General features: G+C 38.8%; 1 protein-coding gene across 1 annotated transcript in view; it reads left to right on the top strand.

Annotated features, from left to right (window-relative positions):
• The window catches only part of SPO11 (SPO11 initiator of meiotic double strand breaks), a 136,348-nt gene that overhangs the window by 106,035 nt on the left and 5,168 nt on the right, over positions 1-25,145 (top strand). The window contains exons 5-10 of the mRNA XM_071572569.1: positions 16,827-16,953; positions 19,627-19,740; positions 22,751-22,839; positions 23,526-23,592; positions 23,792-23,900; positions 24,514-24,600. Coding sequence (XP_071428670.1) covers positions 16,856-16,953; positions 19,627-19,740; positions 22,751-22,839; positions 23,526-23,592; positions 23,792-23,900; positions 24,514-24,600 — 564 coding nt within the window. The 5' untranslated portion in view covers positions 16,827-16,855. The remainder of the gene's footprint in view (positions 1-16,826; positions 16,954-19,626; positions 19,741-22,750; positions 22,840-23,525; positions 23,593-23,791; positions 23,901-24,513; positions 24,601-25,145) is intronic.

Raw genomic sequence — 25,145 nt, 5'->3', positions numbered from 1 at the left:
GCTATATTTCCATGGAAATCAGCATATTACTTTTTAAAAATTATTTTTGGCAAGTTAGCATTTTCTGATGGAAAAAAGCACTTTGTCCAAAAGTTCTCAACCAGCTTTTCTAAGCTGAGCCTACTTCTGTACTGTACAAAAGTGAGATGTTTACCTTTCAGTGTTTTTGTAGGTTTAAGAAGAGATCACAAGTGAAGTGTGGTCTGGGATGGTGAAATCTGGTGGGTGAATTTGTGGGAATTTCATACGGAGTATCTAGAGTAAAATATAAAAAGATGTTGGTGACTCTCAGCCAATACTGAAATCAGGTTAAATTCAGTATGTAGAGAGAAAAAAAATAAGAAAATTTATTGGGTTGAAATTTCAATCTTTCTCCTTTGCTTTGCAAACATGGATCTTTCACTCCAGTCCTTTCATCCTTGTTCCCACTCTGAATCTCATCAAGTGCCAGTGGACACACATGTTCAGCTTCTCTTTCTGGTTTAGCCTGTGCTCCTGCCCACCTCCCACTACTTTGTATTCCTTCCTTCCTGCGTCTGTCTTACACCCAGGCCAGATCCTACCACAGAGGCACTTCCCTGGTGCTGGGCACCCTTGGGCATTATTGACTAAGAACTGAGACTTGCAAGTGTCCCAGAGGAATCTAAAGGCCTTTGTAGAGGTGCAGAGCATGTGTTTCAACAGCACACACCTCCATGCCTCAGCACTCTCGATTCATTAGTCAGCACAGTGAATTTTAAAGATGTTTACCATGTCTGAGACTGGTTATTGTAAAGCTGATTATTTGGTTACTGGCCCTCTTTGGAAACAGTTATGCTGTTTCTGTGTGAAGTTGATCCTGTCCAGCTTGACCTTGCACACATCATGTGTGCAGCCAGCACCTTCTTTTCCTAGAAGAATAAAATGGAAATATAATTTGCACCACACATTAAATGTTGCTTTCCCCATCCCCAGCAGCTGGAATATATAGAAGAGTACTGGGGGGCATTATGTTTGGGGTAGTTGTGTTTGATGTCAGGTGTCCCTCAGCTCCATTCCCTTGCACAGATTCAATATCTGTAATGTTTCACTTTTAGCATTCATTTCTGAACAATTGAAGTATCTAGAAGTGAAAATGAAGGCCATGCAGGGGCAGCAAAGTTGTGTAAGTCATCTCCAGCCCAGGATTTGGTGTAGCTGTGCTAATTCACCAACAGAGAAATAATCCAGCGTAATTACCTACAGAGAAGCCGAATTTATTAGCTCTGGTACAAGTGTCTTGTTGTGCTCACAGAACCCAGTCCAGCTTGTTTTGAGAGCAGGTAGTCTGGACAGGTGCTGCACACACTATAAACAAGATTCTTCTGAGTGCTGGTCAGTGGAGATCCCATCACACCTCTCAGTCTGCTTCCCTAGGGAAGCCACTTACACAATCTTATTATTTGTCTGACCCAGTTTCCAATATGCTGACACATTTGTCACAGGCCATGTAGATGTTTCAGAGACTCTTACCAGTTGTCCCTACCCGTTTTGCAAGAATTAGCGCTTAAGTAGAGGGAGAAACCCTTAATGTTCCCACTGAGGAAGAAGGGAGAATTCAGCAATTGTTCCTTGTGTTTGACAGCAGCAAGACTCTCGACCGATTTGCGCATTGCTCTGCTATTCCTTGGTGAAAACACTGCTTCCTTGAGCTGCCAAACCAAAAAAAGTCAAGGAATGGCTAGGAGAAAGATGCCAAGGCATGCTGCGGTACTCCCCAGGGAATAAGGGAGCCTGCCTGTCCCTGCAGGGGGGAGGGGAGCGCCTGGAGGAGGGACGAAGGGGGCTGGAGGAATTGCTGTGGGATATGGGTATTCCAAGAGGGAGGTGTAAGAGCTGCAACATAAGTCCATAAAGAATCAAACCTCATTAGTTTCACTTTTCAGGGAATAATTTGTTAGGAAAATGTTGAGAACCTAATTTTGCTATTTTGGATACATTTGCACGCTGATTTAACCCTCCTCCAATGCCTGTAGCAGTTGTAGCTGGTACACTGCCTTGCTGTTACACAGCAGGAATCTGCTGTTATTTGACCTGAAAAGATCATTATGGGAGCTTTATTTGGTGTGCATTTAATAAAGCTGGAGCTGTTGCGACTATACCTCATGACTCCCATGTCATTCCGCAGTGGTGTAACCAGCGATTCAGCATTCCAGGCCCATCAGTTCAAAGGGAGGTGTGAGGGACATGAATGTATTCCAGAACATTGGGACTTTTATTGCCGCTCTCCTCCCGCACTGCGCTGTTAGGAAGATACATTCTCTAGGAACTGAGAAGTACAAAGCATCCTTAGACCTTGTAGTGCAAAATGTAAAAAGTGATGTTATCTGCAGAAAGTGGACTTTAGATTCTATCAGCGCGCATTTAGCATAAAGCATTTCCTATGGTAATGCCTCTCACTTTCCCAGACTTTTAAAGGCTCCAAGTGGCACACAGGCTGCAGACCTCTTTGTAATGTTAATGAATCATCTTAATGGACTGTTTTAGCAGAAACATTCATCACCTTTTGTCCCACAATGATTTTTTTTTGTTATACTTAAATGGTTAAGTAGGCAATAAATGCCTATCAGACCAACCACTATGCTCCAGTAATCCACCTCACTATAAATCACCAGTGGATTATTATTGTCCTGTTTAATTAACACTCTTATGGGATTCTATCGTTGGATAGACTTTCACCTTGCACTAAGCAGGCATTAACATTTGAAATAAGAAGTGTGTTTATGTGAAAAGTGTTAAACAGCGTGACCTGGAACTGGTAGTGGTGGGTTGGATGAAATATGTGCCTATGTCCACGGGTGCACGTTCTTTACATCAGTTCTCAATGGAAGCTGAAGTCAGACCTGTGGAATACTTACTTAAGTCATAGCAAATATTAGTTACAGAATAATTTTTTATTTAGTCTAAAAGATATCTGGCTATATTTGTTTGAAAATAGCAGGTTTAAAAATTTTAATTGCAGAAGTTAGGAAGGTGATGGTTTTTGTGAGCATAACATGGGTTTGTTTGTGGTCCAGTCCAGTTTTTAGAGGACTAGCTCAAACCCTTTTCTTTTTCTGCAACAAAAGGTGAGAGGGGAATTCTGATCCTACTGCTCCTCTGTGAACTCTTTTCAGACTTCCCAGACAGAAACACTAAGCCAAGCAGCAAGAGTTCCTGGGAAAGGCTGGGGGGTCCGTCGGCTTGGATGCTCTTTGCAGGACAATCCTGGCAGCTCTTTTGCAAACAAAATTCCCACACTGGGAGACAATTTCGATACAGGATCACTCCCCACCTACAACCATTTTTGTACCTACAGCTCAGTGCTAGTTTTCTCTTCTTGGCTGAATATAAAGATGGCAGCTTTTTTTTCTCTCTCTCTCTTTCCTCCCATAATACAATTTAATGCATTTACTAGTAATTTCCTCATCTTTTGTCAGGAGAGAAAGATATTTGAAAAAGACTCTTGTTTAAGGCAATGTTTCCCATCCATGAAATCTTATCCTGCTTTCTTTGATTTTGTTACATTAGTAATACCAGGAGTGCACTTACCAACTGCTTGCTCTATGGATTCCAGCATTCACAGCCGTGTGAGATAACCCACTGCTTCATTCCATTTTACAGACAGAACAACTACCATGTACAGACAGTTTTTGGAGGTCTTTAAGAGTCAAAACTAGTAGCATAGCTCAAGAGAGCCTGTTTCTTGTCTGCACACAAACCTGGTATGCACATCCCTTTCTCGTGGCAATTTTGTTAAATTATTTCCCAGTATGGACTCCTGCAAATTAAAGAACAAATAAAACTGCTAAGTGGAACACAAACACACTAAATCTTTTTAATTAAGAGATTGAATCTCTTAGTATAAATTCATTTCCTGAAACAAAACCCCAATTATGTAAGATTAATTCTTTCCTCTGAGATTGCATGGATTTATTGACTAACAAAATCTTCAGTTGCGTAAATGGAAATGTGCTATTTAATGCAGTCTGCTGATCAGAGGCACAGCCATAGCATTAGCATTTTCACTGGGCGTTTTTATTTCAGTTGCACACTAATCTGCCAGGTTTCATTCTATTTCTAATTGAAAAGATGTGAAATGGTTCACAAATGACCATGTGACAAATAGCACAAAACGCTAAAGGAGTTTGAACAACATGAGGAGTTAAACTAAGCTCATAAGGAGTATGTTGTTACTGCACGAAGAATTGCAATGAAGGAAATGAGAGGAGAGTATCTTATGTGCAGGGCAGTGTTGGAAGGAGGTTTGTGTCATTGATCACACAATAGGTTTTTCAAATCATTTACCAGAGATGCATGAAACCTTCACAGTCTCAAGTGCGGGCATGTCCTGAGAAGAATCTCCTCCATTCCCTCTAGACACACCCAGCTCATTAAATCCACCATTGCCTCGCAGTAAGCCCCAGGGTTCAATCTTTTCTGGAGCACTGTTACTATCCAACCTTTTAGCTCATACACTGGGCAGCCAAGAATTCGTGTCTATGCATATAGTAGGACTCATAGCCAATACTTCCCACAGTTTCCTCCTCTCCATCCCAATGTGGATATATAATGGTTTGGTTTTGTTGGCTGAGGGGTTTTTTTTTAAGGCACTTTGGGGGATTGGTTTTGTTTTTGAGTTGGTTTTTTTTTGATAGGCAAAACTTCAACTTTCCTTTCAGATTACTTTCTTATGTCCTAAAGTGATAACCTGTATGAGTGGCAAGTTAAAGTCTAATAAAATCAGGAATCTGTGCTCCATGTAGGTAGCTGGCCATGAGAAACTGCAGCAGGGATGGATATTGAATGACTTCAATAGTCCAGCCAGGTTTTATCAGAACAGGTCATCAACCTGCAGGCTGCACAAACCTGTTCCACTGCTTCCCCATTGATTAAATATCTGGAGGCATTTACATGTGTATCAAATTCTCCATAATCTATTTTATCTTAATGACACCCAAGTTCTTTTTCAAGCTAGGACAAAAATGTTCCCTCCAGTGCTGAGAAAAGATAATATATCTCCTTAATGTACATTCAGTTTCCTTGAAGCCAAACCATGATCTCACATTCTTAGGGGCTGAAATATCAGTGGAACTGCAGGGAGTATAATGGAGGTAAAACCTACCTGTGTGTGCCCAGATGTTAGGGAATTTAAAACTGGATTGTTTCCTTTGATTGCAGACCTGACATGTGGAGGGGAAAAGAAAGAATAGAGAGAGTGTGCAGCTTCCAGCTAAGTTCTGATAGCCAAAATTCCTTATGAATCTCAATACCTGTATCACCCAAAACAAGTCAGAGGGCCTTCCCTGGAATTATCACCTGTTCCTGTCATTTGTGGATTTCCACTCTCCTTCTTCTTGGTCCCAGCCTACTTTCCTGCCCTTACTCTCAGCCTGAAGTATCATCCTGCAAAGATCCTGAGCATGGCTCAGTGCTTCTGTCTTCCTTTCCCTTACCTGTTCCCTTTCCCATCCACTTTCCCTTTCCTCTTCTCCTTCCTTTTCCTGTTTTCCTTTTCTTTTTCCTGTTCTCCCCTCCTCTCTTCTCCTCTCCCCTTTCAGAGTGAGTAATCAATCTGTGGAACTGTCTGTGACAGGATATGTTGTATGTTAAAAATGTGCATTGAAGATCCACTGAAGAAAATGTGATGAATACAAAGACACCACCAGAGCCCTTGAATACAAAGTCCCACCACTCATTCCAGAAGTCTTTGAGTCATAAACATGCTGGAAAGGCATGACTAGAAGATTTTCTTATACTCTTCTCATGATGTCCAGTATTGCTTTCTGTCAGAAGCAGAATTGCAGTCTAAGTGGACTTTGGGTTAACAAGGATAATACTTCTCATGCTTTTTATTAAGAATGGAAAGCAGGATGAAATTTATCCCTTAGCTGTCAAATAGGACTATAAAGTGTTGTGGTGCTTGCTCTCTTGCTTTTCCATCTCTTAATCCAATCCAGGAAGGATGGTAGATGGTTCTTATATTTTGTTGCCAACTACTCTGAAAAGTTCATACAAAAGCTTTTCTCATCAAGAAAATTTATGTGGGAATTCATGAGTCCTTGCAGCAGTATGTTGAAGTACAGAGACATTATTAAATATGATCCAAACTGGTGGATTCAGTACAATGAGGGTGAAACTTCAGGAATGGCTTTCAAAATAAAAAAAGTTTCAAACACTAGTCAATATGATAAAGCATAAATCAATATTTATATACCTCCAGACATTACCTTTAGCACTGAAATTATCTGGAGGGACAGCAATCAAATGGTCAGAAAGCCCTAGTCCATTTCTTGGGGTTTAACATTGTAGAGATAATTATGTGACCTATGTTGTAAACATTTTGTGGGTTTTGAATAAAGAATCTGTATTGAAAATATTAACCACTGGTCTGTGAAAACTGAAAAGTTGCAAAGGAGAGGAAACCAATTTCCTTGGTGGGTGTTGAACTGCTGAATCTTTGGAAGCACCACAGCTGGTGTAAGCCCTCTGAAAAGTGCTGATGGATTTAAAATCCTAAGGGAAAGGCAAAACCTTGCTGGTGTCACAACATGCCTTAAATATCTGCAGTTTAAGTGATCAAAATTAACCCCTTTACTCTCGCATGCATGTTCCCATGAGGTGTTCTAGACAATGCTTAGGTAAATACCACAGCTGATGTAACAAATACCTGAAAGTGCATGTAATAAATACAAGAAAAAACCTGTCTTGATTATTCAAGTAACTGCTCCTAGGTAATTAGCATGCTTATGGGTTTGGGCCAATGGATTTTTGCAGTTTCTTTTCAATAGATTTTCTTTCCAAATTTTTATCCCATTGGACACAGTGATGCAATGGTGCCCACACAATTCAATGAATTCATTATGAAGAGCTAATTTTTGATTCAGGGAGATGATAGTCAATATTGCATTGCAAATTAAGCACTTCTGGGATTGGCTTGTGTGAAAAGAACTCATTCCTCATCAAAAAAATGTTATTTTGTCAAATACTAATTGCATATAAAGGATCTTAAACAAAAATAGGTAACATCTATGTAACATATGTGTGTGATAAAATGTGTAATTTGTATAATACTGAAGGTAGGAAATATCTGAAATAGGAAGAAACCAGAGGATGGTAATTCGTTATTTTCTATTAAGTTTTTCAACTGTACTCATACTTGGGTGTTGTTTTTGTAGTTCTTGAGGGTTTCTTGTTTTTGTTTTTCAAAGAATGCCTGAAAAATGAGTAACATTTTTTCCTAATTTTCAACTGAACCTCCCACGCTGTGATTTATGGCTATTGCTCCTTGTTCTGTTATGACAGTACCTACCCAGAAGAACTTGGCTGTCATCTCTGTGACTGCTCTTAGGCAGAGATCAGTCTCTGGTCTCTTTTTGACTGAGTAAGATCAGCACCTTCAATCTCTTAATTGAAGTCTTGTGCTCTTGACCAAGAGGTTTCTCAGCATCCCTCTGCTGAACACCCTGTGGGTTCCCCACACAGCTCTTGAGCTGGGGGAGGCAGAACTGGGCACAGCATAACCAGCCCCACCTCTTTGAGTGTGTCCAACTTCATTGCAGAGCCCCTGCATTGCCCCACCACTGCCTTTTTCCTTGCCATATTGTGCTGGTACATAAAGATGTAAAATCTGTGTAAATTACGGATGTAAATCAGTATAAGAAGCAGTTTAGGAACTTCAGCCTTTTCCTCGTTGTAATCTTTAGGTCACCGATGAGCAAAGCCAGATTTTTCTGCTGTACTTGGCATTAAATACAGTGACTTCTGTGCAGGACACACCAGAGGCAGAAACTCCATCCCCCTATTACCACACAGACAGAGGCATGACTAGAAAAGAGAAGAGTATGACAGGTTTTTCCATGGATGAATAACTTCTGAGCCCCGGGGACTGTAAATAGCTGGTATAAATCAATGCAAATTGGCTATTACTAATCTTGCCAGTAATGAAGTGAGAATGAATGGAGTACAAAGATGAACTTCACATATCGTTTGCACCAATCTGCCTCACTGCATTTATGGGCAAAGCTCTACCTAGGAGGTCAGTTGGCAAAACTTACAGGTTTTTCTTTTGAAAATAACAATTAAAAAATGCATTTGTGCTGCACAGAAATGTCTCTCATATATCAAGTTCATTTGGGGATTTTACAATTATGAACACTTGAAAACAGTTTTTTTCATACTTTCTCAAACACTTTGCAGCAAGTATTTTTCTTACAATGTTTTAGCATCACTGACTTCAGTATATTATTTAAATGTTTATTACAAGTGTGTCATATAAAACGCTGAAATGTATCATTTCAGAGTAAAAGTTCGTTTTCAGTTTAATTTTCCAACAGAAGATTGAATTATCTGTAACAGAAAAAAAAATCAAGACTCTCTTATTGATACCCCATAATCAGAAAATTAGTAGAAAGGATAATGACTGTATATTCTGCAAGAATGTTTCTTGTAAAGCAGGCACTATAGAATTTATGAAATGAGAAGTTTTCCTCTAAGATTGGAAATCAGTTTGAATATCTGTAAGTATTGGCTTTTCCATCCTGTAAATGATTTTTTTCTTTTTATTCTATACTAGCAGTGACTAAATCCCTCTAACAGGAGTACAGTGATCTCCTTGGTTTGTGTTCTGTTGTTTTTCTCTCTACACAAGAAGAATAAGTACAGTAGGAAAGTGAAATAATTTTCTGAGAGATGCACACCACTGATGGGAGCAGAGTGTTATGAAAACCATCTGGTCAGTCATCTTTCTCCAGCCTGAATTTGAAGGCTATGCCCCTCTTTTCCAAAATGCCAAAATTCCAATAGAAAAAAATATACTTTTTTCCATAATTGCACTTGTTGCTTAACTGGATTCTCCTATTTTGCCCTTTGGTTGTACTGTTCCTTCCAGTTCTAACCTGACACATGTGGCCTTCCAGCTTCTAATTATAATTTTCTTCCTGCTATCCACTCTTTTGGTTCTTCCAGTGTAACAGTGACATGAAAGGGCTTAGGTAATAATCTAATTGCTGCACCAGAATGGAACATGATTTCTTTTTCCCCCAGGACTCCCTGGGAATCTTTTTGCCACAGCCTTGTTCTCCCCAATGAGATTATGCAAAACTGTTCCTGTGGCCATTCATTCTGTCAGCAGGAGTGGACAATCTGATTCCCATCAGTTCCCATGGGTAGAGCCATGATTCCCAGAAAACACCATGAGCACACACTTGGAACTATTAGAATTACTCCCAAAAGCCAGGCCAGAACTTCCTGTGTTTCAGAGTGTGTCAGTAACCCCTATAATTCACAAATCTGTAGGCACTTGGATTCTTCCAGAGAACTGATGTTGTGTAATTGTCTTCCATTAATTATGCAAATTATTTTATTGTAATACACTTCTGTGAAGCTGACTATGTATTTCCCTTTGGCAACTTTTTTGTTTGTTTGTTGGCAAAAATGGCTTTATATAAAGGTTTGCTTTTCTCTGTCAGAATATATAAAATATATATTTTAAGTATATTAATAACTATGTGAGATTTAGAATCAAGAGTCCTTGAAAAACTATTAAAAATCAAAAATGTTTTTAAAGTTTCCAAGAGGCAACATTTTGTTTTTCTTACTACTCTCCTTACATGTCACAACATCATGTTTGGCAAACTCAGCTTTCTGGAAGTCAATAAACATTTCATTAAATGTAGTCTTCATAGGATAAGCATGTCCTACAGGAATTAATTAATATTAAGAAATGGTTTTGAAAGAGATTTTAAGTCAAAATGAAGATTTTGATGTATTAGTCATCACTGTATGGCTGAAATATCTAGGAAACCAATTCACTTCAAACTAAAAGGAGCAGTTCTCTCCTACTTGAGTCTTTAAGAAGGACGAGCCAACATAGTGTAAGAGCAGCTGTTCAGCAACACCTTTTATTTCCTTATGTTACATGGTGAACATGAGGGACCCTGTTGTTAAAATGAGAGATAGGAATTGGCTTTCCAGATTTGCTTCTTAGCATTCCATAATTTTGCTGAGGAGAGGATCTCATCCAGCTCTCCACACCAGCTAAGAATCTGCACTGGTTGATGAGCTTGCTAGTTTTCCTTTTCATGAAGTACCAAACTTTACTAAAGGGCTGAAAGATAACCTTTAGTTTAATTTATAAAGAAAACTTTAGCTATTCTTTACTTAGGATTAAGGGATGAATTATCATATTTTTAGCAATGTCATGTCTATATTTTTTTTCTTCTCCTTGACCTGTTAGGGTCCCAATCTTGCTTTCCTGGCACTCAGAACTCCTCCTGAGCAGATCCAAACATGGAAGCATTCCAGTGCAATGCATGAGAGACCCTTTACCAATACAGAGTAGAGAACATGCAGGAAAAAAATTTGAAATAATAAATTAACACTACATCAGACTTTTAGAAAGGAACTCTCTCTGCTAACAAGTGCTGGACCCACTTCTAAGACACAAGCAGGAATTCTTAACCTAGAAAAAAATTCTTAACCTAGAAAAGGTACTACTGCTATTAGCAAATAGCTTTTTATTGTCCATTTATTATTAAAATTAATGTGCTAATATGAAAAATAGCCTGGCTTTTGCAGAGGCACAGAACTGTTGCAGATTTCTTTCTAACAGCATGTATGATGTTATCAGAAGGCTGATGACTGAGATGTGAGAGCTGACAATCAGAGAATACAGCAAGTAATTTCATTAATATTTTTGCACTGACTTAATTAGATATGATGGGATTTCTAATGATTTAGTTAAGCTGATGCAACATCCTGTAAGCAGATGTAGAGATGCTCTTAGTATGTAAGTAATCATAGCAAATTATAATAATATATCTTATATTAGCAAATTAAATAAAGGATCTTAATCAATTGCATCATTATCTGATTGAAAGTTCCCTTTCTACTTTACCATTTTGTCATATGTTATTTATCAGAGAAAATGAATTCTTCCATGAAAAACAAACCAAGCTTTTTGCTTACTATATGGACACTGTGCATTTCTCTGTGTGGGAAAAGAGATCACAATAGGTATTTCTGACTAAACTATCCATAATAGCTCCCTGTGTGGCTATTCTACTCTGAAAAAGTCACAGCTCAAGTAAGTCATTGCAGAATAGCTTTTGCTGCAATAGCAATTCCAGTCCACCTTCCAGTGGAGAAAAGCCCTCAGTCCACAGCTCCAAACTACCGTTTCTGCCAGAAGATTTCTCTTTAGAGAATAGTATAAAACTGTTCTATTCAACTCTTTGAGGTCCAAATTCAACATTGAACGCCCTTTGGGAACAATACATGAGATCAGTCAGGGAGAGCTTTATATTATGGAAGTTTGTATTAATGTGCACACAGACTCCATAGTTTTATTAAACAGGTATTTCATTAACACCTTCTTGTAGCTGTGAGCTGTACACACTTATGGCTTTGGGACATCCTTGTGATTCTTCTAGCCCAGAACCTTCTAGAACTCTAAATCAGTTCCCTGGAAAAAGCTCCATGAAGCTCACTGCATCCAGAACTGCTTGTACAACAGCTCAGGAAGACATGTTTTGAGCTGGATTCATGTTTATATCTGAACCCTTTTCTCTTCTCCAGAAAAAAAAAAAAAAAAAGAACAGACCAAGATAAGATGCTATTTTTTCATTCAATATACTTTTTACTGAGCCTTAGGACCCTCAAAAGCAAAGGTTGCCATTTATCCAAAATTACATCACAGTGCCCCTGGCATTTCTGTGGTGTGGACCAATTAACATTAGTAGCTTCATTAAAATCACCAAATGTACTTTAATAAGGTTGATTTTAATCTAGACTTCCAAAAATGAAGTAGAATGTTAATCAACTGTCCCACCCATTTCTGCTATTTGTAAGGCCCACAGTACTCAGTGTCAGAACTGACTCCCACGTCATCCTCTGACTCCATTTTCCCCAGGCATTATTAAATAGTTAATCACAAAGCTCAAAAGTGCATCCTGAGTTTTACCTGCTGGCAGAGGTCTGGGGCCATGACACCACCAGTGTAGCAGTCACATAAATGAAATAACAGATTTTGGCTCAAGTATCTTTAATACAGAGCAGGTGGCATTTTGGGGTTTAGAGAGCAATATCACACCTGTGTTTTCATGACTTCTAGGAATTTCCCAACAAAGGGAAAACAGAAAATAAACAAGATGTTTTACCTCTTGAAATCCAAAAGAAATGGGGCAGCTGTTTCCAAGACTGTTCAAACTATCACGTGAACATGGAATAAAAGCCACTCTTGCTTTCCAGTTATGTTTTAGCACAAATGTCTTCCATTTGTTTGTTTCAGCATATCTGCCCTTTAACACATTTTTTTTTAATAAGAATTTTTCTTATTAGGCCTGTCTTAGTGTGAGACCAGTTCAGGAGGGAGGAACAGGGACTCTGATAGTACTGGGCAACCTCAAACTTCTCAGCAGGTAAAAATTATGCTTTGGAATGTTAAGTCATACAGAGTTGCCTGTTTGTAACTTAATTGCTCTCAATCAAACAGAATCCACATGGAATTAATGCTGAATTGGGAAAAGACATTCTTTTATTTAATTTGCTTTGTGTTTCTTTGCCTCAAATACCTTTCTTGCCCTGCCACCAAAAAATATATTACTACCTCTAAAAGCATTAGAAAATGTGGATCTGAAAATTGACAGAGGTTAGATGAAAGCTACTTTTCCTTTTAAGAATGGCCTGCAGAGTTTGTTTTTGGCTGAAAGATAAAACAGCGAAGGAAGGGATGGTAACAAAACCCCATTTCCTCTTACAGTGATTTGGCTCACTGCAGAGTAAATATTTTGCAGGTGTTTCTCACTCTGGAGCCAGGTAAGCTGAAAACATGCATTAGTTTTGGGTTGTTCTTTTTAACCACCCATGTTATTTGGAAGGAGATATCCCATTTGAAGTTGTGAGCTGTTAGCACTGAAAGACTTTTCATCTCCTGTTTCTCTGGGCTTTGCTCATTAGAAAAAGATCAGTAACTTCGTGTAACTGGCAGGTGGTAGATCTGGCTCCTGTTTCATCCTGACTGACTCACAATAAAATCTGTTGGCTCACAAATGGTCTGTCCTTCCAAGGATTGTCCAGATCACAATTAAGGATGTTGGAAAGAAATTGAATCTTGCTGGAATACAGTAGGTACACTCCTAAGGAGCTCTTAAATGGCTGGTGGGGAGTTTTTCCTTGTGCTCTTATTGTAGTTTTTAAGCCTCCAAATAGCTCCTTAACGTTCTTGTCTGGCCCAAATCCTTCTGCTTGCCCTGGATCACTAGAGGTGTCCCTCTTTAGGCTTTTAGACTGGATTTCACATGCTGTTTAACATTCATTGAAAATAGACCCACTGGTTTTCACACCAGGCTATGAAAGGAATAAAGGACAGATCCCTTGGAGAGAAATACTTAACATAGCAACTTAATATAAGGTACTAAATGCCTATGAAAAGAGGAAAAATATTTTCAAAAGATATGCAGTGAGGGAAATGAAACAGCACACATATATTTTTACCTATTTTATATGTTCTTTATTCTACTGATGCAGTTATTTACATGTGTCAAATCAGTGACAGGCAATACAAAATCTTAGCACTCAGATAAATTCAGATTTTTGTTCTGTATCCCTCTTTTACTGTGTAGTATGTAGTGATAGCAACAGGTTTTGATCCAGACATTTTTTATTTCAGCAGTTACAGACTTTGAAACTGTTACCAGAGAACTCAAACAGAGTATTTGGAACACAACTCCCTCCAGAAGGGTCCTGGTAAGAGTGTGGATTATAAGATGCAAAAATATTAAGGGAACTTTTTGGTCTTTCAAAGCAAACAAATCTGGAAGTGTTTCATTACCTACCATACTCGTTTTATCAAAGATTAGTGACATCATGGGGCTGCTTCAAAGTGGGAACATTTTCTCTGCCATCTGTGGTGCCATCTACTGCACAGCTTTGTAGAGGCAGGACTAGAGAACAGCACGGCTTCAATGCTGCTTCTCATCCCTCCTTCCATCCTAAGACTTAATAACGGTTCCTTAGTTCCTTATGTCTTTTCGTATCAATCTCCCTTCATATATATATATATATATATATATATATGTATATATATATATATATATAAATTCAGTCAGTATTTGAAATTTAACTTTATTAGGTTTTTTGATGGGCAGATTTTAAAAAGGGAAAATAAAGAAAGAAAGAGGAATTTAGGAAATTAAAAATTAAACTGCTAGTTAATTTATTAATTGCAGTTCATTTACTCATATTTTGGATATGAATTTATCTGGTTGGCTATAAATATATCTATTTACATCTATGTGTGCAATATTAAGGGGGAACCACGGAAATTTTTTTGTTATTTTTACTTGTTTTTCAATCTCTTTTTTACGTAGAAGCATTGAGTTTGGTTTTTTTGTTGTTGTTTTTTGCTGCTATGAGGAAGAGGTAAGTCATTAAACTGACTCCTCACAAGCTGATGTGTTTAGTTTTGCTTTCAGTCTGTTGCTGGGGCAGGATGTAATTTTGTCAGTTCCATATCAAACAGAAAATCTGCTGATTTTGATGTTGAATTGTTGGAAAGAGCTACAGAGATTTTACATAAATATTTCTGGAGTGATCTCAAGATACCTAAAGGCCAAAGACTTGAGATGAAAGATCTGAAAATTTCAATTTATTACTCCCCTTTCTTTCACTTGCCTCTGTTAATTGAAGTGCCTTGTGCTCATATCTTCATAGCCTGAGGTTTTCCTTGAATAAATCAATGCATAAATTTTTTAATTGCCTACCCCAGCTGGATTTGGACAGTTTACTCTGAAAAGTACCAAAGCAGAAAGGTTCAGTGCCAGCAGCTAAAGGAGCTGCACAGGAACCAGCTGCCTCCAACATCTGAAACACTCCATCCCGTAACTTGCTAACAACAAGTCTGAGCATCACAATGTTTGAAATGCTGTTGGCTGGGAGCTGGATCAAGTACAGCTTCCAGGATTTCTGACTGCTGTGAATGAAGGATGATGATATCAACAGTGGGCTTTGAAAATCATAGAATCATAGAATCAGTTGGGTTGGAAAAGACCTCCGAGATCATCAAGTCCAACCCTTGGTCCAACTCCAGTCCCTTTACCAGATCATGGCACTCAGTGCCATGGCCAATCTCAGTCTAAAAACCTCCAGGGATGGGGAATCCACCCCCTCTCTGGGCAGGCCATTCCAATGCCTGATTACTTCCTCTGGAAAGGATTTTTTTCTGATCTCCAACTTCAATTTCCCCTGGCAGAGCCTGAGCCCATCGTGCCCCCTTGTCCTATTGCTGAGTGCCTGGGAAAAGAGACCAACCCCCACCTGGCCAGAACTTCCTTTCAGGCAGTTCCAGACAGTGCTGAGGTCACCTCTGAGCCTCCTCTTCTCCAGGCTAAACATCCCCAGCTCCCTCAGCCTCTCCCCACAGCACTTGTGCTCCAGTCCCTTCTCCAGCCTCGTTGCTCTTCTCTGGCCCCGCTCTAGCCCCTCAATGTCTTTCCTGAACTGAGGGGCCCAGAACTTCCCTAGAAAGGACAAGCCTTCACATATTTATGTCCTAAGTAATTGCTAACATGCTCAGAGTGAACCCTCTCAGAAGTCAATTATGATGATGCAGTTTAGGGGTTGAAAATACACCTTGGTATATCATAACTCCAAAAGTAACAGCTGATTAAATTTCTAGGATTTGCGGGGTTTTTACCCCTTTAAATCCCCCCTTCCCTGAAAGTCAGTGATCCCTGACTCTTAGAACTGGGGGCTCACTGTTTGTTCAGAGCACAAGATTTGTGTTGAGATTTAAAAATTATGTTAAATCTCTAATCTCAATAGAAGTTGAATCTCATTTGGGGTGGGCGGGGCCATTGCTGTCCATCAGCAAGGGCAGGAAAAGCCCTTCCATTGGTCAGTGGAAAAGGGCGGGAAAAGCCCTCAGAGGGTTGGGAAGAGCAGGAGGAGCTCTTGGTCATCCAGGACAGGTGGGAAAAGCCCTCAGTTGATCAGGAAAGGTGGGAAAAGCTGTTGGTTGGTTGGAAACTGGAGGAAAAGCTCTCAGTCGGTCATAAAGGGCGGGAAAAATCCTCAGTCACTCTGGAAGGGCGGGAAAAGCCCTCAGAGGGTCAGGAAGAGTGAGAGAATCCCTTGGTTGGTCAGGAAGGGTGGAAGAAGCCCTCATTTGATCAGGAATGGCAGAAAAAACTCCCAGTAAGTCTGGAAGGGTGGGAAAATCCCTCATTTGATCAGGAAGGGTGGAAAAAGCTGTTGGTTGGTTGGAAAAGGCGGGAAAAGCCCTCAGGTCATTCTGGAATGGCGGGAAAAGCCCTCAGAGGGTCAGGAAGGGTGAGAGAATCCCTTGGTTGGTCAGGACAGGTGGGAAAAACCCTCAGTTGATCAAGAAGGGCAGGAAAACCTCCCAGTCAGTCTGGAAGGGTGGGAAAAGTCCTCAGTTCATCACAAAGGGTGAGGAAAGTCCTTGGTCAGATAGGAAGAGTGAGAAAAACCCTCAGCTGGTCAGGAAGAGTGGGAGAATCCCTGGGTCAGTCAGAAAGGGTGGGAGAAGCCTTCAGTTGAACAGGAGAGGTGCAGAAAACCCTCACTTGGACAGGACAGGCAGTGCCAGCTCCCACTCATTTGAAAGGGAGGGATAAGCCCTCAGCTGGTCAGTCAGGAAAGGCAGGAAAATCCTGGCTTTGGTTTCTACAGAAAATTCCTGCCCTTTTTCTTCGCCCCTGTGGTTTGAGCTCTGATCATGAGTTTTATGTCCAGCACCCAGACAAGCCATTTGCAATTTCTGTGGTAACCTCTTTTGTCTCCTGTTGATGTGGCTTCATCCCTTGCAGGGAAGGTGGACTGAGCTGCCCTGGCCGCCATGGGGGAGCGCAGTGTGTGCTCCACGGATGTGCCAGCTGGGAACAGGGCCAGCTTCGGGGAGATGAGCCTGTCTGCTCAAGATGGCCACGTCCCCAGGTAAAAGATGTGAAAAATAACATCTGTACTCTCTTTCTGTGGTAATGCTTAAGTAGGTGTCACATCATTGCACATAAGATATTGAAGATACTGAGGTACTGGAGCGGGTCCAGAGAAGAGCAACGAGGCTGGAGAAGGGACTGGAGCACAAGTGCTGTGGGGAGAGGCTGAGGGAGCTGGGGGTGTTTAGCCTGGAGAAGAGGAGGCTCAGAGGTGACCTCAGCACTGTCCATAACTACCTGACAGGATGTTGTAGCCAGGTGGGGATTGGTCCCTTCTCTCAGGCAACCAACAGTAGGACAAGAGGGCATGGGCTTAAGCTCTGCCAGGGGAGGTTTAGATTGGATATCAGGAAGAAGTTCTTTACAGAGAGGGTGGTCAGGCATTGGAATGACTGCCCAGGCAGGTGGTGGATTCTCCGACCCTGGAGGTTTTTAAGGTGAGACTGGACATGGCACTCAGTGCCATGATCTAGCAATCAAAGTGGGGTTGGATTAAGGGTTGGACTTGATGATCTCAGAGGTCTTTTCCAACCCAACTGATTATATGATTCCATAATGGGCTCGTGCTCAAGCAAAAAACACACTCCCCTACGAAAAACAAAGGAGCTCTCACACTGCAAATGGCATCTCCATCCCCTCAGACCACTCCAAAAAGTCTGTGGCTGCAGCCAGAAATACAAAAAAACATGACAAAATGAGCATACTGAATTACACCAATGAAAAGCCCTCATCAATTTTTAAAGAGCCTTTCTGCATGCAGTGTGTCAGCCTCAGAGACTAGAACAGACTGGGAGCATCATAAAGAATTTTAAAAAGAAAAGGATAATGATATTATTGTTATTATTCAGCCAGTTCTTGGTCTCTGGCAGGGTATGGAAAGCTCATGATTTTAGCAGTGCACAGGTCTAAGTTTTGGAGTCTGTTGGTTCATTACATTGCAGATTTTTATTTCTAATTGTTTCTTCTGTGCATTTATGTTGTTTGCTTGCTAAAGGTCCTATAATATTAATGTTTTATGTTATTTATGTTAAAGATAAGTTGTTCTCTACAAAAACAAGTGTCCACTCATGCTGCAACCTGTTAGAACGATCAGGCAAACCTTGTGAGCTGTGCAGCACTTTCCCCTTCTCTGCTCAGATGTCACTGTTAACTAAACCACAGAGAATTTTAAGTAGGCATACTTGGCCTGTGTTTGCTTATTAAAATTCAGATATTCTCTCCAAAAAGAGACAGAATATCAGCAGGGGATATGCAAAGACCTGCTGTCCTCTTCCTCCTATTTTGTATTTTACATATTACATTTATAACTTCTGTTGGCTAACAAATCAGGAAACTGGGTTGGAACAGAAACCTGGACTTTCAAATTCTGCAGCAAACTTGGACGTACATCTGGAATATTAAGACAGTTACAGTGAACAGAACCAAATGAATAAGTAAAATATTTATGAGTATGATAGCAATGATATGGATTAGATTTCCATCTCTCTGTCTGTTCTTTCATCCATCTGTCCACACAGATTTTTATTGTTTTCAACACTATTTTTTGTTTTGTTGGAGCACCACAGTCAGCTTTGCTTACCTGTTTTATTCTTACCACTTGCTGCGTGGTACATTGAGCTCAAAACTAGCAGGCTTCTTTAAATATGCATAGTACTATGATTAACATTTTAAAATAAATGGTTAATACTCTTCAGAAACTGCTTTAAAAAAATAATTATGTTTCAACAGAATGAGGAGTATGAGGAAGCTGAGCTACAAAGTGGAAGAAACATATTCAGCTGATAGAAGGGAGCTTTAATGAAAATTCATTGTTGTTTAAAAATCTTTCTTGGTGATTTTGTAATGGGATAATTCATTTTGTGTGGCCTGTGCTGGTATTGACTCATCTTTTCTCAGTGTATTACTTAATGACAAAATTGGACTTTGTTGATAAAACTAAAGTAAGTTCTGTATAATCTTTAATTCCTACCTAGACTTGGGATAGTGTGTAGTACACTTGTAATTTTAAGGACAGATGAAATGTCGGAGTCAGATTACTTATGTAAATAAAAAGCATCTGTCATAACACTCAAACCAGCCCAGAGTTTTGCTGTAAGGAATCTGCTGCAAGGTTACTTTGTCTTTTTAGAGAAAGATACAGATTTTATTCTTTTCACAGTGTGTCTGTCAAGACTGAGCCTTCATATAACTAAAACCCTTAACAGTTTGCTCAGAGCAGCAGATCAAAAGTTAATGTGCAATGGTACAACAGGAAGTATTTGTACTCTTGAACACTTTTTAAATTTACAGCATTTTAAAACAATTTTGCCAAAATCACAGCCAAAGCCAATATTACATCATTTATAGTAAAACATTAATCATTAGTCACAAACCAGACACTTGGTCTCAAAGTTCAGCTGGTGAAAAATTTGACGGTTTCAGGATTGAATAAAAATGGCCTTCAAATGATGTCCTCAGTCATGCACCTGGAACAGGAGGGCAAAGGTTTTAGGAAAACTGAGCAAAACAAAATTAAAAAAACAAAAGTGTTCCTCCACATTTCTGAAACAAATGTATGCTTAAAGCACTTTTGGCTTACATGATTTTTATAAGAGTGGGGATAGTTGATCAAAACTCAAAGTGGAATGAGGTTTTATCAAATGATCTGTGTCATTAATTGTCTTGGTTTCAGTTCCAAAGTTCTTGAAGCAATAGAAAATGTTATTCAAGGTGTACTTCAAAGCTTGGCCCAAAAAAAAGCACCTGTTCTCACTGTGGCAAACAGAGCAGACTGGAGAAATATAGAGTAAGTAGCATATTTTAAAGTTCTGCCTTCTATTAATATAAATGGCATGAATATAAATTTGATTATATAACTTCCAGAAAAGTTAATCATATATAGTTCTGTCAGTATTAGAATGAATAAATTATTTGACTTCTTAAAGAGTAATGGACAAATAAAACATAAATGCTTAGTAACCACTCTGAACAGGCATCATGTATTAAATAATTGCAGATCATAGCATGAAGGGGAATGTAAAACTACTGTCATAGTGGTTGGAAAGGAAAGAGAGGTCCTATAAACAATCATTTTCTGGAAGGAGTAGAAACCAGAAATGATAAGTTGTGTTAGAGTGGAAAAACCTGGTTTAGGCTGGAATAAATGACTAGCAATTCCATCCTCAAAACCCTTCCTGTGCTTCCTCTTTTCTTTTTCTCTGCTTTTTCTCATGATATCTTATTTCTTAAAATGATGGTGATCAACTTATCTTTCTGTTCTTCAGAGAAGGTGCATCTCAGCTCTTCCTGTTGTGTTTCTTACCTGTGTGGGGTGTTCTAAGTTTATCAACAGCCAAATAAAGCAAATCAAGTTTCCAATAAGTTGTCTCAATGTCAGGTCTTATGCCAGCTTGTCTAAACAGGAGCAGAGAAAAAGCAACCTGTTATCCTTTATAGCACACACTGGGATGTGTAGAAGTTGCTTGTGCAACAATGTTGTTCAAGGAGCTCATTCAAACTGAAAATCCCCCAGACTGAGAGATTGGCTGTTTTCTGTAATACAGAAGCAAAAGAATAAAGACACAAATCTATGTCTGGCCTGTAACAGCTTTGAACACCAGTGGGTTAAAGGATCTCCAGATTGAGGTTACAGAGGTGCTTGTAAGTGGACACATTACAAACATTTAAGGGTGAGGAAGCACAGCAAACTGTCCAGGCATAACACTTAGGTGGAATACTCATCTAAAGAGAACAATAAACTTCTGCCAATCAAAAAACCTGAGGGGCCTGAAGGTAATCAGTTAACTGGAAGGCTTGTATGTTCCAAGGAATGTAATGGTTTGTGTCTTGATAGTTTGACAAAAATGTTTCACTCAGAGGTCTGTAAAATTAAAATACTATAACAAAGTTTTGCAATTTTTGGCAGCCTTCAGGGAAATGGCATTCCAGGCTAGAAAAACAAATGGAGCTGTTAGTTGCCATCAGAACACATATGAGGAAAAACGTTCAAATTAAAACAAGTTAAAATCACAGTATGTTAAAAATAAGACTCATCAATCACATTAAAAAAGCAGAACCATTATTTCTGGTTCAGAAATGTAATCTCAGATATGCATTTCTGTTCAACAGTGACCTATGTCCCACTTTAATACAGTTCAAGAAGATTAAAATAAAAATAAATGATCAAAGAAAAACAAAAACAGGATGCCAAAATATAATATGAATGGCAGAAAATACAGTCAGCAGAGCATTATTTTTCTTTTTTAGGCAGCCCTCTCATACCTACTGTACACAGCTGGAATGTGCTGGGCAGGAACTAGTAGAACAAGAGAATGATTTCATGTTTGACATGAACCTGGCAAACATTTTTAGCTGCCCAGAGAGGTATTTACCTGAGGATGATGTCTCTCAGTGAGAATGCCAGTCCTTAAATAGTACAATCAGTTTTCATTCTCCTGTTTTATGTTTCCAAGAGTTAAAAAAACCCAACAAACCTAACTAAATAAAACATTTCCTGTAGTGAAATGAAGACTTTATAGAAAAGTTGAGAAACAACAGTCCTAGGAAGAATTAGAGTGTTCTGGGTTTAACCTGAGAGCAACTTTGCCAAGTTTTGATTACAGGTTTCCTCCTGTTGTGTAACAATGTAGAGAGCAGTTTTCATTCTCCAGTTCTATCTTTCCAAGAGTTTAAAAAAACCCTAACTAAATTAAAAAAATTCCAGTAGCAGAATGAAGACTTTATAGAAAACTTGAGAAAGCACAGACCTAGGAAGAATTAGAGTGTTCTTGGTTTAACCTGAGAGCAACTCTGTCAAGTTTTGATTACAGGTTTCCTCCTCTTCTGTTACAATGTAGAGAGCAGGCAAAGTAAAAGCTCAAATACCTTTTAAATGTTGCAGGACAAAGGCAATAAAGTTACTTTCAAGCCGCCGGCAGATGCTGCGCTGGGCTGTCCCTTTAGATTTGTGCAGTGTGTGTGCTCTGCCACCCAAAGGATGCACGAAGCAAAACCCTGGACAAACAAACTGAGAAACACGATGTGGTTTTAGATTAAATTACAGCCATTGCACCACCAGGACTTTTCAAAAGTACACATAAAGCTCTGAAGTGGAAGAGAATGCTTTAAAGACAGGTCTATTATATCATAAGGCACTAAAATAATTTTCAGTCAAATAATGAAGTGTCCTTAGGAAAGTAACTGATTCCTTTGGTGAAATGTGCATTTCCACAAGTGAAATGGTGAAGTATGAAATGGTAGAGCTCATTCATATTAAAAAACTGTTTAGAGGACAGGATGTGTCAGCTTTTTGTTTGCAAAGCTTAATAACACAGTATAATTGAGATATTCTGATAACAATTTCAAGGCATAAACTAGATAATATTATTGTAATCTGAAATAGTAACAACTTTTCATGTATTCTACATCAGAAAGTCCCTGTGCCAGACTTGATTTCTGTTCTACATTTTTCCCTGTAATTAATTCCTTTGTTTTAATGTTAAATAAGAATTGATGCTGATACATTAACAGTCCTAAATACATCTAAAATATTTTTCTTGTCTCTGCTTTTGCTTGGAAACTTATATATTTTATCCTTAAATTCAGTCTTGAAGCATCTTTTTGAGAAACTCTTTCCTGCCTTTTTTCTTTGGCCACTTCAACTCCATCCAAATTTATGGTTTCTGTGCTGAGTTTGAAAATAGTACTGGAGTATTTGGTTATAGAAAAGGGGTCTGAGGCTCAATTACCTTGAAGGCAAGAATTTACATTTATTCACTGCATTTACAGTTTTATTGTATTTGTTTGCTATGTGTCAGATTTAAAGATTCTGTAGGTCTACAAATGATACCACATTGTACCACAAAACAAATAAGAAGTGACTGCCCTCAAACAGCACCAAGATTTGGTAAGTTTAAAAAAAAAGGTCCAAAAGTGGAATTCTCAGGGTTTTTCTTGGGGGTGTTTGGTGGGGATATTTTTTTTCTGAGTTTTGTGGGATTTTTTGCTTTGGTTTGGTTTTTTTTCTTTTTGCTTTTTTTTGTGTTTTAGTTCAAAATTTTGTAAAAAAAAATAAAAAATAGAATGCCCTGCAATTTAGAAGTGTGTGGCTGACATAACCTGATACTATGACCTGCCCTTCAGCTTTTCTCTTCTCTATTAAATTAGAGTGAGTGACAGTGAAATTAATACAATATTCTTAGAGTTTTTCCCCAGCCCTGAATGAGTATCAGCTGAAGACATATCCAAAAGGTCTTAATGTAAAAACATCACCCTTCTTCAAAAAGCTGGCTAGGAAAGGAGTCTTGGAATACAGACAATAAGGTCATTTCTTTTTCTAACTCAGTCATTTAATTTCTTGGCCTGGACATCAGGGCATACATTCCCTCACTTAACTCCACCATATTTTTTCTCATTGTGCTATAAATTATTGAGTCTATTGATTACTTCAGTCTCTCTGTATTTTCACAGCACATTAAAATACATTTTGAAGTTTTATTTATGGGACACAAACATGGTTTAATAAAAAGACAAATTATTGTATATGCATGCCTGAAAATGAATAGAATGTCCTGTAAATGTGTTCTTTTTCAGCTCTGATGCTCAAAATATTATCTATGATCTATAGGATGGTGCAGAGCAATACATATGCAACTAAAAGGTAACAGACTTAATTCTGTAATTTCAAATAAAGCTGTATTTTAATTATGTTTTAGTGAAAAACAGCCTGTACAATGCAAACCTGTAGAATTCCTGTACACAGAATTCTTTAGGTTGATCTGATTAACCATATTTTTTATAAAATTCTCACAAGCCTGCAGCTCTTTCAGTATCACAATTACAATATTTTGTCTTGATAGAGATATATATTATTCAGATACTGTACTGTTTGGTAGCCAAAGTGCCGTGGACCGTATAATCAATGACATCTCCTGCATGCTTAAGATACCTCGGAGAAGTCTACATATAGTAAGTGGCTTCTTAGGAATGTTTTTGTCATTATTTCCAAATCTTGCAGATGAGACTGAAAGGGGAAATATGCACAGTTATTGGTAGGAATGACAGAGTTAAAATAAAAAGTGTCATTAATGAAAACGAAACCTAATTGTGGTTTATTGTGGGGCTCCAAAGTTTATTTCTTCACAGAAAATTCATAGAGTTTGCTTGTTCTGAAGAGTTTGGGACAAACTGCCAGTTAAAATCACAGGGGCTTTTGTTAATATCTAGTGTAGGCAGTGCTTAAACTTCAGAGTGCAAGGCATCTGTTTTTGAGTTTGTACTCAAACAATTTGCCAATTTGGGGGTTAAATGAAAATTTAAAGTACATTAGAAATGTAACAGCCTGTTAAATTCACTTGTGTCTCATGCCTTACAAGGGTTTCTTTGTATCTAAAATTATTTATTGAAAATGTGCCTTTATGTCCATGATGACAACAGTACTGTACAGTGTTTAAAAGGCTGGTGGCAGCTGGTCACTGCCTAGTACAGGTCAGAATTCTTTTCAGAAAGTTCTTGTTTTGCCTGTGTGATATGACAGCCTGGAACTTCCCATTTACTGTATACAACTTACTATTTTTTCTAGCTCTCTACAACTAAAGGTTTTGTTGCTGGTAATTTAAGTTACACTGAGGAAGATGGTACAAAAGTGAATTGCACCTGCAGTGCCACAGTATGTATTATAAAACAGAAACAGTAATTTGTAGCATCTGCCTTTAAGAGACACTTTGGGTAGCTCAGGTTACTCTACACATTTATTACTCTGACCTGTGCTTGTGGAAAATAGAGACATTACATGGGTGAAGAAAAAGAGGGATACAAAGTACTGCTTAACTGTATTGTAATTCTGGAGCTCAACTATACACTCACCACAAATAAATCCTCTGGATATCACTTGTAGCATCACCTCCTACCTTGGGAGCCTTGCAGAGGAAGGTCTATATATTATGTATCTGAGGGTTTATATTACAGTGCTCTGTCAGGTGAGTGCTCTGAACCAAAGAATCCTGGGCACTCTGAACACATTTCTGTCACAATGGATTGACTTCCGGAAAACTAAGAACCAAGTCAAAACTGGTTTGAGGAGATGAGGTTCAACTAACCTAGTCCTGAAAGATTTCCTGTAGCCAAGCAGGAATAGAACTCAGACCTGCTGACTATTGTCACAATTTTCTGGAAAATGTGTGAATTGTAAGCCTAAGTTGGTAATTTCAAAAA

This window comes from Pithys albifrons, chromosome 18, assembly GCF_047495875.1.
Source record: "Pithys albifrons albifrons isolate INPA30051 chromosome 18, PitAlb_v1, whole genome shotgun sequence".
In the NCBI taxonomy this organism is placed as follows: Eukaryota; Metazoa; Chordata; class Aves; order Passeriformes; family Thamnophilidae; genus Pithys; species Pithys albifrons.
Note: the sequence above shows the minus strand (reverse complement) of the source record. Positions and strands in the feature narration are given on the sequence as shown.